The following is a 17,938-nucleotide window of genomic DNA, read 5'->3' on the forward strand; positions in this document are numbered from 1 at the left end:
TCATATTTACCTCTTGCCCAGGGGTTCGGCAACTATACAAAAGCTGCTTTCTATTTATGTCTCAGGACCTGTCCCGCTCATACTCTGGGAATGGTTGGTGACACAAAAGACTAGGTAAGGGTAATTTGGGGGAAAAAAGGATGTTTCAAGTGATGTGGCACCCAATGCATTTCAAATGATGTGTCCTTGGGATGCAAGGTTACTACTGCTAAGTCCTCTTACCAGAAACAGGCTGAGGAAACTATAGATATTAGTGAAATGCTTCTACAGAAGAGAAGAATAAAAAGGTCCTGTTGACTTTGGCTTGCATGCAGTTACACAGGTGGCACATCTATTTTTGTAAAAAGATTCAATGATATGGGACTCCAGTACAGCTTGTAAAATTGTTGGGCTTTTGCTTAGCAAGTTGATGATATACTATGTCCTCTGCAAGTTATAATGTTGGCTGGAGGATTGTTGCATGAGGCCCCATTTTTCACCATATAGAGGAATAGCAAAATTATTTGAAAATATCTGTGATGAATCTTGCAAACACTACTTCAAAGTGAAGATAGTCTTGACATTACTATGCTGTATAATATTTCCCAAATTGGAATTTCAATGCTGCTTTCCCAGCCACAATTTTCATCCACTTTTGTGTTTATTTCTCTGTGGTTCATACAGGAGATCCAAGTGAACGAGTTTTCTGTACAAAATGCTGCTCTATGCAGGGTGCAACATCTTGTACAATTAAATTTGAGTGTATAGCCATTCTTCCATAAATGTCAGGTCAGAAAGCAAGATGCACTCAAATTCAAACCTGTAAAAGTCTCATGTATTTCAGTTTCTGAACAACCAGCACCTTATGTACAGTTTGGAGGTGTGTGCTTCTCCACAGTTGGGATCCCAGTTCTTCTCAGAGCGGAGCACGCTAATCTCCATGTGCACTGGGCATTATATTAATAGCTCTGGAGCTGAAGCATGGTTAGTTTCAGTTGGTTGCAGCCAAACAACACACACCCACCACATCTGGATGGTGGTTGATGATTAAAGGCACAACATCCAGCGAGTATTTTTAAAACGTTTTCTTTTCAGAAGCATCAGTGTCTCTTCTAAAACTATCTGTGACTGAACTTATGAACTTAATATGTTGTGATAAGTAATCACGGGTACTACGTGAACCTTCCATGCAGCAAACCAGAACTCTGACGTGCTTCTACTTCGATCTAATCACAGACATTTTGGTCAGTAGAGAAATCTCCTACTCATGTATAATGAGAAGCACAGAACACCTCAGGAAGCCTCTCCAACACTCTGCCGAGACAGCCTACTAATTTTTGATTGTTTTTAATTTTGTGCTGCAGTGTAAGTCTGGTGCAAACAGAGCTTATCTTAAGCTCAGATTTTCTTTTTTTCATTTTTTTTTGCATGTATAACATTAGCATGTCTTTTAAAGGCTGAAATTTACTCTAATCTTCTTCTGCTTTATCATAATCATTTGGAGCGACTATTTCCTTCTTTATTTACTTTTGCATCTATTAGAGCACTACTCTAATAGATCTAAATGTGCACACCCTTTTTGTTCTACGGTATTAAAATGAGTATAAAGTGTTGCATTGGACATCAAAATTATGCATTACAAATTTTCTTTGACCTTGCAAGCCAGAAGGGGGGTGGACTTGGCACAGACGATTTTATTCTAATGAGTTCTTTTCATCAAAACAGGAGGATAAATTGTCTGCTTCTCTTGGACTCTTCTTCAGTTTTTGGCTTCACAGTCTTAATTGAAAGAAAATCCTGTATGCTTTTTCCCACTCTTATTTGTGTGTACAAAGTCGCTTTTCTTTCTTCCTCGTTGCAGAATTATCTTTCAGGGTGTTTGCTTTCACTTTATCTCTTTTTCAGATTGTCTTTTGTTTGGATTTTTTTAAAACTATTTTTCTTTTTTTCCAGCCATTGGATCTCACCTAGCAGAGAGGTAGCTCACTGGTGAGGATGAGATAGTGGGATTTAAATCGTTTTACTCTGGGATCTCTGTCTTCTGTGCCCAGTCGAGTGCAAGGAAAGGAATTATAAAGAAAGAGAATAAATCTTAGAGGGGTTCTTCCAGCTGTGTCGTCTTCGCCTTTAAGATTCAGTTCTATAATCAGCCTCACAGTTACTCTCAGTATGTGAGCTACAGAAAGCCTTAATTTTTGTTAGCATGTCTAAAAGAAACATAAATTGGCTCTCCAGAAGTGACAGCCCTCCAACAATGTAACTTGCGCTCAACTGTGATTTAGTGTTGAGTGTACCGAACTGCAGAAACTCTGTGTGCACGGCCCCACCTCCTTTTTTTGTAAGGCTCCTCACACAGGAACACTAAACCTGGCAGTCTGGTGTAAAACTTTCACAGCTTGGATAAACTACCAGAGGAGGCACATATTGTTGCACTTCTGATATGGGATATGAACAATTCGTTTTGTGCTCTTTGAATGAAGACTCTTGGGTATTTTCCAGTAGTTAGTGGGCATCTCATTTAAATCTTTGCTTTGACGTACAACATGACAGCTGTAGTGGAATAATGTCCATGTTCAGCCAGGAAGCAAAGAGCTTTGAAGGAAGTCATTTAACTGCTCCAATTAAAGCAGTTTTGCAAAGTTCAGCAGGAAAACAGGGATATCATTTAGGGAGATATAATCATTGTCAATCTATCCTTCTTGTTGGTATCCCCAAGATAGCTATTAGAACTCCTCAGCCTGCAGCATGTCTGTCAATTATTTAGTGTAATGTAGATGACTGTTGTTTCATTCTCTTCTGAGTGGGTAAGTGGGGGGATGTTTTGATTGTAGCTCTTCCTAAGATTGTTTGATGTCAGCCTTGCTAGAGTCTAACAGCGTGAAAGGTATAACTGCATGTGTATTATTAATTTAACCGTATTGTGTGTGCCTGTAATGGGACTCAGATAATGTTCATATTACATTTTATGAGTAGTTCAGTCAGAAATGCTGGTAATTCTCTATGTAATTCTGTACTTTCTCTTGCCCTGATAAGCAATTTAAGAGTCTAGCTGCTTAGAGGCAAATGCAGGCAAGAGGACAGGTCATGTTACTGTGGATATTATGCTCTTATGAGTTTGAGGGACCCTGTTTAGTCAGAGTGGACCCTCTGTTTAAATATTAGCATTAGGTTTTTCAAGGGTTAATGACAGAATGCATGATGAAGCAAAGAGGTTGTAATGCAGGATGAGCTTCAGGCCTGGCAGGCTATTGTGAGAGGCACTGTGAGTCTGATTTGAGCTCACTGATGGAGAATACAAAGTCACTTTACCAAAGCAAATGAATTTAATCGAACGACACTAGGACAGCACTAGCAAGCACAGCCTTTTGGATTGGAGTTTATAGGAAGCAATCAATTTCTGCATTATTGACACTGTTTTATTTCATTCAAGCTGAGATAGATTATTTGATGCTTTGAATAATCACATCAAATACATTTCCTTTGTTATTGGGTTGTGAGTAAAGGCAACTGATATATAAAAACTACAATGTCTGTGTGATGCTGTTTAATTATGGTTGGTGATGCTGTGGACAGGATCATTCCACAGTAACATGTTCTGAACGACACTATCACTGCTAATCAACCTCATTTGCTTTTGTTATTCTTATTTAAATATTTGTCTGGCCGGTAGGTAAGAATGCTGGACAGAGACACTGAAGTCGGAGATATGATCCTGGATCATTATGATTAATGGAAGAAATTGTTTGGGCTTCCTCCTTTCCTCTTTGCTATTTGGTCCTGCTCTGCATTCATGAAAAGTCCTGTTCAACTCCTCTGGGACTTGATGTCACAGTTCAAGTTTTTGGTGCTAATTAGCTTCTCCCAGTTGTAAAAACAATACACATAACTGTCCAGAAGTAAAAACATAATAAAAACCCCTTCAGCTGCACAGCATTCAAAAGCACAAGAAATTAAGTGTTACCTAAAAGGAAACAAAAATTTTTAAAAAGTCTGCAAAAAAAAAAAACATTAGAACTAAGGCAACAGCTACTGCAGTATGCTGCCACCATGAGCGTTGCAATTCCAGTACAGATCCCAGCAATCTAGTGAGCACTTGCATTCTCATCCGCTGATATTGCTCTCCTTGCTTTGTTGTGCATCATGTCTGTTCGGCCGGTATGATTCCTTCAACCCCCCAGTCCATGTCGGAACATGCCAGTCAATCAAGATGCACAATAAATGAGTTCTGAAAATAGTTTGTCATTTCACAAGTAGCAGCAGTGGAAAAATTTTAGTTTCTTTGGCAGGAATCATGGTGTTTTTTTCTGCTCCCCTTGTCTCTGCTACAGGAGATCAGGACAAATCTGTAACACTGGGTAGAAATCTACCACAGAAAACAGTGGGTGGTATTTTTGGTGGATAACCTGAACTGCAGGTGGGGGTGATGGAGGAGTGCTAAACATTTCTGACTGGTTCAATTTTCCCTGAAATTTCTTTTAGTAACTTTAGTTTAAGTCCTCTCCAGATATATTTTCTCTTCACTCCTAAATTTGACAGGAGTGAAACATTCTCTCCAAAAACAGAAGAGATTTTTAGTTAAGAAAAAAAGATTGAAATCCCACCACTGTGAACCTGAGAGCTCACTTCATCTTAACTGGTTGTACCACCTAACAGGCGTTGCTTTGCTTTGTGTCTTCCTTTCAAGGCTAAGACACTTGTCATTTTTGAAAGCGTCACTTAAACTATATTAATGACACAAATCCATTGCTTTTTTAAGTCAGTGACATTAATCATTTCACACTTGTTAAATCAGAACATTAAATCCATTTAATCAAGGCTTTATTCTCTTTATGTGAAGTGTAGCACTTCTTTACAGTCTAGTAGTTGAATGAAATGGCTCACATCCATTTAGCAAAGAGAGCAACAGAAAAGCCTCCTTATGAAGCCAGAGTAGACTTACTTTGAGCGTGGATAAAAATTGGGTTATTCTGTTTGAAAACCTAGAAAAATACACAAGGAAGTTAGCTGAACCCCCACTGCTACTCCAATTTAACTCTTTATTCAGCCGTCCACAGTTTTGTCATGTCTTACACAGCTGGTTTTACCTGATATTTATTTATTTATGGAGGCAACTGCCAAGTTAAATTGCCTCAGTGTCTTTTTGTGGTCTAAAAGGAAGCATTGTATTACCGAATCCGTATGTATACCTGCATCTAGTGCTGGGCAAAATTTCTATCATTTCTTTAACAACAAAAAAGAAAAGCAGGATTAAAGGCAGGCTAGAGTCAAACAACACGTTTTCCTTAAAGGCAGTACATCGGTATTTAAACATTTTTACAAAATGCGAATTAAAGTGTGAACTTGATTCACATTTTTTCTGGTTTTCAAACATATTTTCACTTTTAAATTGTCATTATTCATAACTTCTTGTAATTTGTATGGAAATTCATTGTCTATTTCACAATTTTCCTAATTCAATTTGCAAATAATAATCTTTTGAAATTTATTTAAAATATTTGTCTCAATTAGAACAGTTGTAGTCTCAGAAATGTTCAACTTGCATTGTGATATTTATCAAAACTATCTATCAAAAGCTCTACCGGTCTACATCTTGATTTTCTGACCGACAGACAACACATTCATTTCAGTTTCTATGAAACAGGAAAATGATTGACAGTTTTTATTTTGTTTTCATGGACTTTATGTTCACTGCTACTGTTTCTGTTCTGTAGCTGACGAAATCAACGCAAGACTCAGAACTGAATTGATCTGGTTGCTGTAGATGAAAATGATATTTATTTCTTGATGTGTATGAGGGCATCATTAAATTATAATTGGGAAATACCTTTGCTTATTATTAAACTGGCAATGTTGACTCAGTTAATTATTAGTACTGATTATATATAAGGTGGCCTGTCTTTTTGAGAGCTTCCCTTCACTAGATCAGTGTTTTATAAACACTGATCAGCCAGAATATTATGAACACTGAATGACAAGTTGATTACTGTAATATTGCTCATCTCATTACAATGGAAAGGTTTGCATAGAAAACCCACATCTTGGCATTCACTCTCATGCTCCATTGACACTCTCTGCCCACCCACTTTCCAGCCTCACTAAGACGCATCAGTGAAAAATATACAGCTTAGGATGGGTGAATCATAAGATTGTAATATTGGATTGGACCAAGTAATCATAATGCTATTAGTGTATAGCGATATATCTACTTTTATGATTGCTTAAGGAGCTCCGTAAAAGTGGAGCTCGTTACATTCTGCTCAATACGGCCCCTTTCAGAAATGCTTTCATGTGAAGACATCAGTTTGTGTTTTCGGAAAACATTTAAAAGAGATGTTGTTACAGTAAATATAACATATGACTTTGTGCCTTGAGGAGCTCCAACAGCAGCAGGAGGTCTAACTGCAGTCATTCGAGTTCTCTTTTCATTTCAGTTTCCTCTCTTCCTCCTCAGTTATTTCACCAGCCATAGGAACACTTGGACACAGATTGGTAATATTAAGAAACTAGGAAAAAAATCCCACTGCTGTTTCATTTAGCTATGATAACTTAGCTAACAATCTGAACTCCTAGTAAAAGTTCAAATTCAATGCAGGTCACAGTTTGTTCTTTACTGTTTCTGATTGAATTGATTCATCTACTGTGTGGACACACAGTTTACTTTGGGGGCAGCTGACAAGAATTTGATTTAAAGATCATTCTGATGCGTTTAATGCAGTTTTCAGTCTTGGAAACATAAAAACCACTGCAAACACAGACAACATTCACATCTGAATACCAGACACCCCTTTGTCATTTCATACTGGTGTAGTTTTAGTCATTATCCAGTTTTCTTATTTTTTCAGAGCGATTTGCTGAGGGCATTCTACATAGTGTTTTGATTCATATCCAACAGTAACAGTATCTTTAACATTCAATGGAAGTAATTTTCTATATGCTACATATAGTGAATTGGTTGTCTTTTTAAAAAAAATCTGCCAAGTTAGAAAGTGAATGCCAAGTTTGATGTTTCGTTATAAACTTGGCATAGACTTTTTAGAACTGATGTCTGTTAGAGGGAAATGAAGCTCCCGCCACACTGGTTTTGGATCCTACAATACTGTAATACAGAAAAGTGCTTGTGCACAGTGATCTACAGCTCACTCATTATTTCATTGGAGTACATGCACATGATATTTGATTGATACCCGATGCTGGTATAGTCATCGATGCATCCCTAATAAAAAGAAAATGTGGTACAATTCAAGGTTTTCAGAAAATTTGATTTAAGCACTAACATTACCATTTATATTGACAAACTAACAAGTATATTAATTTTGATCTAGAGCACAATAATTATTTTATTATTTTGGAAGAAAAGTATATGAAACACGTTAAGCCAATATATTGTATATTCAAGAAAAGTAGCTAAGAATTGAGTAGAAACTAAATATTAATTCTCTTATGTGCAGATTGTTATTTTGAATAGTTTGTTGTACATTACTAAATCCTTCCCATCTTTCTTGTACTGATGCCTCCATCCAGATTCAAATGTAAAACCAAACTAAGGACATTCTTTTTGATAAACTGCCTTGAATCAATCAGTCTAATACTCTGCACTCAATAAGAAGAAAACAAGATCATTCTGGATTGTTCCTGGCACTACAGCGAGATGAGTTCCTGTGACTTAAACCTCTACCTCCAGGGTGCTCTTCACACATGACCTCAACACTTAGGGCGCTATGATCAAATAGACGCTGGTGGGAATGGATTCTCTTAAGTACCTGTTAAGTGCATTTTGCTAAGGAAGTAAGAGAAGTTAAAATATAGTTAGTGTTAAAAAAGACAATGCACTCTTCCTTAATGCAATGTCTGCACTCAGGCTATATGGACTTTTAAGTGTGAGCATATATATGTTGGTCCAGCCTTCAAGGGAGGGTTGAAGGGAGTTAGGGGTGATTTCCAGATTCTTTTTTCTTTTTCCACAAAAAGAACATAGTGGTATGTCAAGGAAAAAGCCTTTTTAGAAGATGTACATAAATTGTAGAGTGTTTTCAATTTAAAACTGTCCAGTCATGTTGGGTTTAATGTAGTAAAGAAACCTGTCTGACTGCTAGGGCGGTATCTTGCAGCGCTTAATGATATTAGAGGACCCTCAAGGTGCCTGGAAGTCTTTTCTATATCAGCAAAGCTGATCACCAGGAGGGAAGATTGGTCGACTGGAGACTAATCCGGAAATTTACCACAATGATTGTGCAGCTGCTGGGCCAAATCCTGTTGGATCTTTGTGCTGACACTAGTTCTTGTCGAGGTTAATGAAAAACAATATAATCTTAACCAAATTCCTCAAACTTGGCATGCGTGCACTCATTAGCTAAATTATCTTGGTATGCGTTGCAGTTTTGATCCTTGTTTTGACTGTGCACTTTCAGTTTTCATCACTCATCAGATAAAATGCACAACAATTTTAACATTCTAGTGATCTATTTATTGTCCTTTTATATAAATGTTTTGAAATTTGTTTTTACAATCTTACTTGTAAAAAGAGACTTGGAAAGGTATTGATATGCTATAAACTTTTCAGTTTGTTTTTAACAAGAATGATGCATAATAATAAAGCTAATCAGTTTGCTTTGTGGTCCTAGAGGATTAATTTATATGAAACAAATGAAAGATGTACAAAAAAAATGACTAAAGGCACAGATGCATGATTTTGCAATGGTAAGAATTCCATAGTCTCTTCAGTTTATATCATGTCCCTAATGCTACTGAAAGGTACTGGTCCAGGGAATGTTCATACAGATAAAATGGAACAAGAGAAAAGACAAATAAGAGCTTTCCAACTGGATTTGGAAATAATGAAGGCAAAGTTAGTGAAATGTAATCTTGTTTAACAATTCCCAATTTTTATTGGCTCATTCCAGTTTGATTGAGCTTACAAAGAACAGCAGATATAAATGTTAGTTTCTAGATATGCAAAGTGTGAAGAGACAGTATAAAACACTTGCAAGGCAACTACAGAAAAATGTGGTCCTGCTGATTCTGCATATCAATTCTGGGGAGCTGAAATGCAAGATCCCTTTTAGTTTTTATTTGTATAGAAAGTAATTTTAAAAATATGTATCCTTTTTCCCCCTTTTGTCAATTATGCATTACTTTTTGGTTCTATTGGATAAAACTTTAACGGCAATGTTAGAAAAGGAATATAAAGGGAGACATGCAAAAAAAAATAAAAATAAAAATGAATAATGTTATTTTCAAAGTGTTTGTGGTTTTCTCACAAACCACATTCATTTAGCTGTATTGTCAACCGCAGTGGGTTTATGATTGGGAAAGTGGAACCAGATTATCATATGAACTCTGCTCTCCCACTCGCCTCTGCAGCATGTCTCAGGAGACGATGTAAGAAGTCCTCCTCATTCACACTACAAGTTTTGCATTAAGGCGATTACTAAATAACATGGCAGTTGTAGAATTCATTTTTGTGTTCTTACCATGGTGGCGTTCATGTCGCCTTGATGCACAACTTCATAAGAAGTATAAAATTCTGCTTTACTTACCCCACATTCGTTTTTATTTTCTTGCAATTTCTGCTGGCTCCCATTGCAGGAATGGGTGGGGGGTTGAGCAGATGCAGGTGGATGTATATTTATGAGGGGGATGTGTATTTCAGGGCGAAGCAGCGTGTTGTGAAAGGTGACCTTGTTAGATAAAAGGAGGGCTCGAAAGCCAAATGATGAAAGAGAGAGGGATCATCCTGGGCTCATTAATGTGGATTTGAAGGTCAGGTAATTATAACAATAGATGTGTGGGCTGGCTTTGGCATCTGGTTTTGTTGGTTTGTTATGGTGGTGACAAGTGTGTGGAGGAGAAGGATTAATCAGGGTGACACCACCTTGTTGTCACTTCGATACATTCTGACATAACATAAAGCGCTGCAGTTCTTGAAAAAAGGTGTGAAAACTATTTATTTCTAACTACAAGCAGTAAATGTTGAAAGCATATGTTCTATATGCATATGACTCTTTTTCAGCTTTTTTTAAATTAAAAACTTCCAAAATCAACTTGTGAAAAATGTTTCCCAGGCTGATTAAATTTATTGAAAATGTTGATGTAATGGAGGTAAGAGATCCTGTTTTTGTCTCAGTGTGATGTAATAGGAATTATAGTACTGGAATAACCTCCTCCCAGTCCAGTCTGGTGAGGTTTTATCACCTTATCACTACAGTCTTAACCATGGGCACTTCAAAACATTTTCAGATTTATACTCTTGCAATATTACTTAATGTTTGCACAAGATTCACACTCAGTATTTCACACAGCAATGTTGTTGTCACTTGTCACGGAAGCCTTAAAAAAAGAGCACGTATTGCATATCTTATCAGTAGTAAATCTTTTATTTTGACTGCTTGGATCAAGATGATGCTCAGGTGGTTGTGAATATATTTATTATTGAGATGTTAGCTTATCCACCTGGTATATTTGAGTGTGATATTTTCCTCATTTGTTTGAGTCACAGTTGCATCATTGTGAGTAAATCTGCTTCTGTGATGATGCCAGCTCTCCCACTAGTTTGTCTAGCTCAGTCGGTCTCCTCAGGGGCCGCTAAAAGCAATAAAGAACAAAAAATGCCAACAAGTATTATCAGCCAGGGCTGCATCTGTAGTGTCACATGTATTTTTAATGTGCAACAAATAAGAAATACTATTGATGCTGCTCCTCTCTCGTTTCTCAGTTGATGGCTCATTTAAGTTTTATTTCTATTTGTTCGAATTTCAGCCGAGACAAATGGCGAAGCGGTCCCTCGTCATTAAAGGTTAGAATTACTTCAATAAAACACAGAGCTCCTAAAACATTAGATGGCTCGCTCTAAGTATCAAATTCTAGCTCCAATTGCTCCATTTGGTGTGTAGGTGCAATGTGTGCAGGATCTTATGTGTACATTTGTATGTCTGGTGAAAAGTCACACAATCTCAGGGCTTGTTAAGACAACCGCTGGAGTGGAAAAACGTGCGTGTCTGTTTTTTGGTTTGAAGGAAAGCAAAGAGCTGGAAGTACAGGACAATGTTCCCCTGGAAATAAAACCCCAATAAAATAACGAAGCTTTCGTCAACTAACTGTCTGAACTTCAACATACTCACCTTACCTGTTAGACAAAAAAAGAATATCTATCTGTGTTCTTACCATGGTGGCGTTCATGTCGCCTTGATGCACAACTTCATAAGAAGTATAAAATTCTGCTTTACTTACCCCACATTCGTTTTTATTTTCTTGCAATTTCTGCTGGCTCCCATTGCAGGAATGGGTGGGGGGTTGAGCAGATGCAGGTGGATGTATATTTATGACCTTTGCCAGTCCAGTCTTTAAATTATTATCTGTTCGTTTTCAGAACCATTTCTTTATTGTTATAAACTTTCATTGATGTGCTTTATGTAGATGTAATGGATGTTATGTTTATTTGAGTTCCTGCCACTCCAATTATCAAGTTCCCGGAAAGCTTGCAAGTTTAGTCAGTTTACAACTATGAAATTTCATACTGGCAGTAACTGAAATTATGCAATATTCAAAATAACCATTCAAGGATCATAGAGTTGTGACTGGTTTTTTTGTGCTGAATTTTGTTTCTGAACTGCAAAATAAGCAGGTAAAATAATCAAATGGTAAACACCTTTTAGCCTAAAATTGGTGGAGTGCCCGTTATCTGCTCAAGAGGGTTTCAGCTCAGCTTGGTCGAGATTAAGAAACTTGCTAATTCTACATCTCTAATACACATGCAATTGCACAAGTTGTTTCTTTGTCTGTTGATGCAGATCAGATTGGTTTAGGCTTGTTATTTTCTTTTTTTAATGAAATGTTTTCTATAGTGCAAGTTAAGATGAAATGCATTAAACTTGGACAGACGTCAGAAGGCTGCAAGCAATATACCATAGTGGGACTTCTGGTTCCTTTAAAAAAATATTGTACCCAGATTTTAGAAGCAGACCAGGAAATCTGCACCAGAATCTTGTATTAGTTTCTCTTCCTTTCCTTTTTATCCCAGAGTCACAGCAGAATATACTCTGAGCTGACTGAGAAGCACGCTGAGGATAAGGCATGTGCATTTGACAAAGCATACTGTGAAGGTTCAGTTAAGTGGCACAGACCAGAAGGTAGACAGTGGATCTGTTTACTGCCTTGAGGTTTTTGTGGTTATGCACTAGAGCTTTCCATTTAACAAGCATGATCTAAGGATGAGCTGACAACACCAAACATGCAGCAGTGATCAAATCCTATGTGCTCTCTGTGCTAACACAATTGAGGCATGTAAGCCCTTTGTTTGACTGATTTGAAGATATCATGACATAGTAAGATGATTTAGAGATTTAAATCAGACTTCAGCATATTCTCCATATGGCCACAATAAAAAGAAACACCCCTGTCACAGTCATGGATTAACATTCTGTTATTTTGCTTGATTTGAAGAGTTACAACAGCAGTATCTAGTTTCTCTCCCAAATGTTTAGTGTTTAAAGGGAAGACAGGAACTTCTTGTCCTCACAGTGACTGTGCTGGCATGAGTTTGATGGACCAACAAGTCCTTACTGTCCCCAGGCAATCTGGGGAGCATTTCCACTGGGATTTATGACCCGTGCTGTGGTTACCACAGGGATGATGCCACAACACACAGTTACAAGTTGGCTTCAGACTTTACTCTCATTAACTGGGTCATTGCAATGCTTCAAGGCTTAGCTCTCTTGCTAAAGAAATATTTAAGTTCAGAAGTCCTGAGTACTGCTTTATTTTGTTTAATGTGATGGGTTATATTTAGTTTTAGTTGAGTAGAAGATGTGGTTTGGCCTGTGTTTAAAAAAAAAGTTTAAATCTGTCTTGGGGGCAGACCCTAAAAGAGGGTGGTAAACTCAAAAGTCCATTAACCATTCATTCCAAGAGATAGCTCCACATGTGGACACTCAGCCACTAGAAGAAATAGATAATGGCCTTCTGGTAATACTAATTGTTCACTCTCCCATTGCTTTCCTAAAGGCATAAATGTGTTGATCCCACACAAGATGCTCAGTCTGAGCCCAAGGCGAGCAAAACAGCATGGAAAGCTGCTTTATAATTAATACACACAGTATAAAATATTGATTGTGAGAAAGATGTGGCCAAATATGGATTCTTTTTTGTTTGGATTTGCATCAAGGAAAACAACCAGGTATTGTTTCATTCTTGAGGAGAAGCAAATCTGCATTCGATTTCAGATTTTTATGTCTTCTGTGATGGTGTGTCTGTTGAGGAAGTAAAAGTCAACACATCCCTCTTTAATATGATCTAATCCCCAATTAAAAAGAAAACTGCAAATCTTTTAAAATAAGATAAATAGTATTTGTCATAATGATATGGTTGTAGAAATGTGTACTAATTACTGGAGATTTGGCTTTCAGAACTAACCACCACATTCAAAAGAACATTTTATCGGAGTCAGTAAATACTGATTAATTATGGGCATTGGAATAGTTTCTTTAACCTGATATTTTCTCAGTTGCATTTCATTACAGAAGCTATGGTCTGCATGATCCTTTCAAAACATAAAAGGTTTCTCACTGTTGAAAGATGTAAGTCGGAAGAAGGGAGGAAAGAACGAGACACCATAGAAGGTGCAGAAAGGCTCTATCAAGTCGAGTAAATATGGCATGACACTGACATGACCACAAACTGGACTTTGATCCAAAATCGATGAAAAAGCTCTAAGGAAGAGTTATGAAGACAAATACAACTATCTCCCATATATTCATTTATATTGGCTAGTAGACAATAGATTGGCAAGATAATTTGCCTTAAACACTTTTTGATATTTCTTTAAAGCATTTTTGGACTATAATTCCATTCCATTAAAGAAATGCCTCAGCATAGGTTTAGTTTGAGGCTTGAATTTTTTTTTGTTTTTTTTTTCCTTAAAAATTCTATTTATTTTATTATTGAGTTGTACAGGTTATAGGGCAAATAAAGTTCTAGAATGTGTTATTTTGGCCTTTTATGTGTTTCACAAACTTGGTGTCTTAATAGAAGAATAGAGACATTTTCACTGTATGTGGGTTGAGTGCACAGATTCTGTGGGTTGGTAGCATTGTTTTGTTCTATAAGACTGGTTGTCTTATAGACAAAACTACTTGTTTTGTTTTGATCATTGAAGGTGAGGATACAGCGAAAAGTGCACACTTTTAGTTATTTTGTTTCTGTTTTCATTCTTATTAAAAAGCCACAACAATGAAGTAAGTGTGTCTCCTATTGACAAAAACATACCCAATCATATGTAGACAGAAATCCTCTTATATCTCAACCCCAAGCTCACCCTTTACCCTGCTATCACCATGCCGCCTTGCATACATATACATGCAGAAGAGTTGTGTCTGATTAGCAACCACATCTCAGATCTCTGATTAGGTGTGGAGTAAATGAAGTGCCCCCCTCTGGCATGCATTTCCATAATGTCAGGTAATTAAACCCCAGTGTTTTAATAGCTCAGGAATAAGGAAGGCTCCCCAAGAGACCAGACAATGATGATAGATGATGTTGAAAAACAGTATGCCGCTGGCTTGGGTTTGAGCTGACTTTGAAAGTGTTGGATTTTACTAAAAATACAAATGTGCCATAAAGTTTGATGTTTAGGGCAATGCCGAAGCAGAAATTTAATATAATTCAGTTTTATATCGGTGCAGAACAATGTAACATGAAAAATTCTATCTTTTACTGTTACTTTACAGCAAACTATTTGCAATAGAAATAATGTGGTATCCTCCTCCACCTTTTACAACTACAGTGTTTTTTTTCTCTCTTCGCATGAAAAAGGAGGTGGCAGTTATCAGGTCATCATGCTATCTTGCTAGAACACAAAAGGTTGGCTCAATTATAATTATATTAAAGGAAAATGTGTTTATTTATTTATTTTTTCCTAACAATTCTTGTTAAAGCTAGATATATCTCCTGAATAAAAAGAAAAGAGTCAGATTTTTCCAGGAAATTTGCCACTCTCATTTAAACAGAGTTGTTCAGGAGCAGCATGCACATTTGAGTTATGTGCTCTTTGTTGATGGCTGACAGATTCCAGAGCTAAACAAAGGCTGCGAGAGCATGAGTGTCTTTTTTACCACAGAAAAACCTGGAGAGGTGCTATTGTAAACATGACAGTGAATTGTCAGTACATCCCTGTTTGAGTTGTTGCTTTTTGTGTGTGTGAGTTGTGATACTGTATGTATGCACAAAGACCACACAGATGCGCAACAAAAGCCCTTTGATGAGTAAAAAACCTGCTGTAGGAAGGTTTTCTTTGTCAAGCCCACTCATATTTGTGGGTCTGAAATGAGAATAATGCTTCCACAGAATCCAACAGAAGCAGATTGAACTCCAGATGTCACTTCCTTTATGTAAATTAGGCTTTAAAAACACTAATAAATAAGTACTTCTTTGGTAATGGCTCATGGTTATTATCTGTTTCTGGGCCAAAAAAAAAAAAAAAAACATTTTTGACTAAATAAGCTTTTGAACAGGGCTGATGTTGCAGCTCTATTTGAAGATAATTAATCGGAAGTTGTGAAAAACTATTCTTTTAATCTCTGATGTATGAACTACACTCCAAGCGTCACTGCTACCTACTTTGAATTTAATAAAATAACAGATGTACCTTAAAAGTCTTTTAATCTTTCTTGTTGTATGTGAAAACGGTTTACTCAAACGAACAGAAAAAAAGGGTTAAGTTTTAATGATGCTCTACTTGGGTTTTCGTGCAGAAATGGTATGTTACGTGTCATTCATTAATGTCTGCCAACGGACGATAAGTGTTTGTGAGCTGAACTTTCTTGTATTTGCTTTGCTTTGCAGATGTATCAGATCAAAGAACTGAGACTTATTAATAAATGCCACAATCATTTGCCTTTTCACTGAAGCATGTTTTATGCTCCTCATACAAAATGTTCATATCAGCACATAAACCTTTCAGCAAATAACATGCAACTACTATTTTAAGTCATATAGACATTTTTGTGCTGAGCACAATTAATGTAGTAGGAAAAGAAAAACCTCAATCATAATTCACTGTCAAAGAATGACACATTAGCTGCCAAATGGCTGAAGTAGTTATTCAACTAAACCACTTTCACACACAATAACACGTTTTGTACATTTGAGATGTGACAAACTATTGGCTCATGTAACAATTGTTGGAAGGTAGCAAGCATCAAAATACAAACACTTGTTGTCTTTGGCACAGCTTGTGAAATGTTTGATTGATTGTAGATTTAACTGAAAAACCAACTATTTTTGTCGTTTTTTAAATGATTTTCACCATTTCCATCTAAGAGTAATCATTGATTTTTTTCTTTTTAGTTTTCCTTTTACAACTGGGAAAGTATAATCTGACAATCTTTGCTATTAGGTTAAATAAAATATATCGTAAAAAAAAAAATAATAATAAATTGACAGTTTATGCATTTGAAACATTGCTCTGATGTTATACAAATTATGCTGAACGAGTCTAATTGATATTTGGACACTTGTTCATATGCCTATTGACTTCTTTTTTTCTCCTCTCATTACAGCAAACACCAGTCTTCTGGGAGGAGGCGGAGGTGAGTAATATTAACATTTTAAATATATTTAATGTTCGTGCATAATTCCTTCTGTATGTGAATAGACCAGCCTAAAATGTCATATGACTCATTTAGAGAACTTCACAAATTTGTATTTTTTATTACTATTATTAATTAATTATTTATTTATTTTTGCCTATTTTAAATCTAACTAAATGTTCTGTTAAATCAAAATATTACAGAGTAAGCTTGCTCTCTGCCACTGAGAGGTAGTCATTACTTTAGCAGCCTGCCAAAGAGCATTATCATCAAAGCAAGGAAGCAAACCCAAGGCAGCCAACTGTGGTGTGAGAATAATGGGGAGGTAGGGAGGGGGTTCCTGCCCACTCTTCCTCTATTTTTTTCTTCTTCTTTTCATGGTGTTAGACATTTTCTTTGACATGATTGAGATAATTCTTCACCACTTTGACAACAGATCTGGATAAAATGCTCTAGGTTAAAATGGAATTTAAATTTTTATTCCCACATGAAATTTTTGATCATATGTGGGAATAAAGTGTTCTGCTTCAGTTTTGTGTATCCTAGTGCATTCTCTGACGTGTGTTATATGTCTTCTGTCTAGAGCTGTACGAAAGAGCTTTTTTGAACTAAATAGCCTTTTCAATTTCTATGTTAAAATATATTTGTGGAAATTCTTTATAAACTTTAGGTTCACTGTGTTCTTTTATGTTCTTTTTTTATGGGTCATATTGGATTTATAAATATTTAGCTAAGAGCTAAGAGTTTATTAGTAAATTGTTCAATTTGGATGTATCAAACTATCAAGCTACAATGAACCCTCACCTATACGAGATTAAGTATTTACAAATCTTCTATTGAACATTTTTTTGTTTGTTTGTTTTTCCAGTGGAATGTAATCCTGATTATTTACGGAAAACTCCCACTGATTTTTTTTTTTTTTTTTTTTCAGCATATTATTTGAAAGACAATGCAGCTTGGAAAGCTGAAATACCTAAGTGCAGTGCCATTAATTTTCTTTGATGCTAATTTGCTGTATTCTCAAATGGAAATAAGGAAGACTGTAGATTTTAACTTTGTAGTGCTAAAATGGTTTTAAGTGTGTACAATAAAGTGCATCTTGGGTGTATATGCGACTTAAATATTTAGATTTTTATTGGGAATTCTCATGTTCATGGATTTCAGCTATTCATGAATTGCTGTGGTTCTTCATCCCCAGAACAACCTGGTGTTCACTGTGGCTAGCTTTTAGCTGGCTACCTCGCTAAGAAGCCTAATGACAGTGCAGAGCACTGGGGCTAATCAGCCATGTTCTTTGATAGATTGCAGCAAATATCATTCTAACATCAGCAGACTACAGAGTTAGCATTTGACTGGTAAATTTTAGAGCTTTGTTCTTC

The 17,938-nt window shown here is 36.4% G+C and overlaps 1 protein-coding gene across 1 annotated transcript in view; it reads left to right on the forward strand.

Moving 5' to 3' along the window:
• The window catches only part of macrod2 (mono-ADP ribosylhydrolase 2), a 443,628-nt gene that overhangs the window by 108,780 nt on the left and 316,910 nt on the right, over window positions 1-17,938 (forward strand). The window contains exon 4 of the mRNA XM_055030012.1: window positions 16,530-16,559. Coding sequence (XP_054885987.1) covers window positions 16,530-16,559 — 30 coding nt within the window. The remainder of the gene's footprint in view (window positions 1-16,529; window positions 16,560-17,938) is intronic.

This window comes from Poeciliopsis prolifica, unplaced genomic scaffold (assembly GCF_027474105.1).
Source record: "Poeciliopsis prolifica strain line A6 unplaced genomic scaffold, Auburn_PproV2 SCAFFOLD005, whole genome shotgun sequence".
Classification (NCBI taxonomy): Eukaryota; Metazoa; Chordata; class Actinopteri; order Cyprinodontiformes; family Poeciliidae; genus Poeciliopsis; species Poeciliopsis prolifica.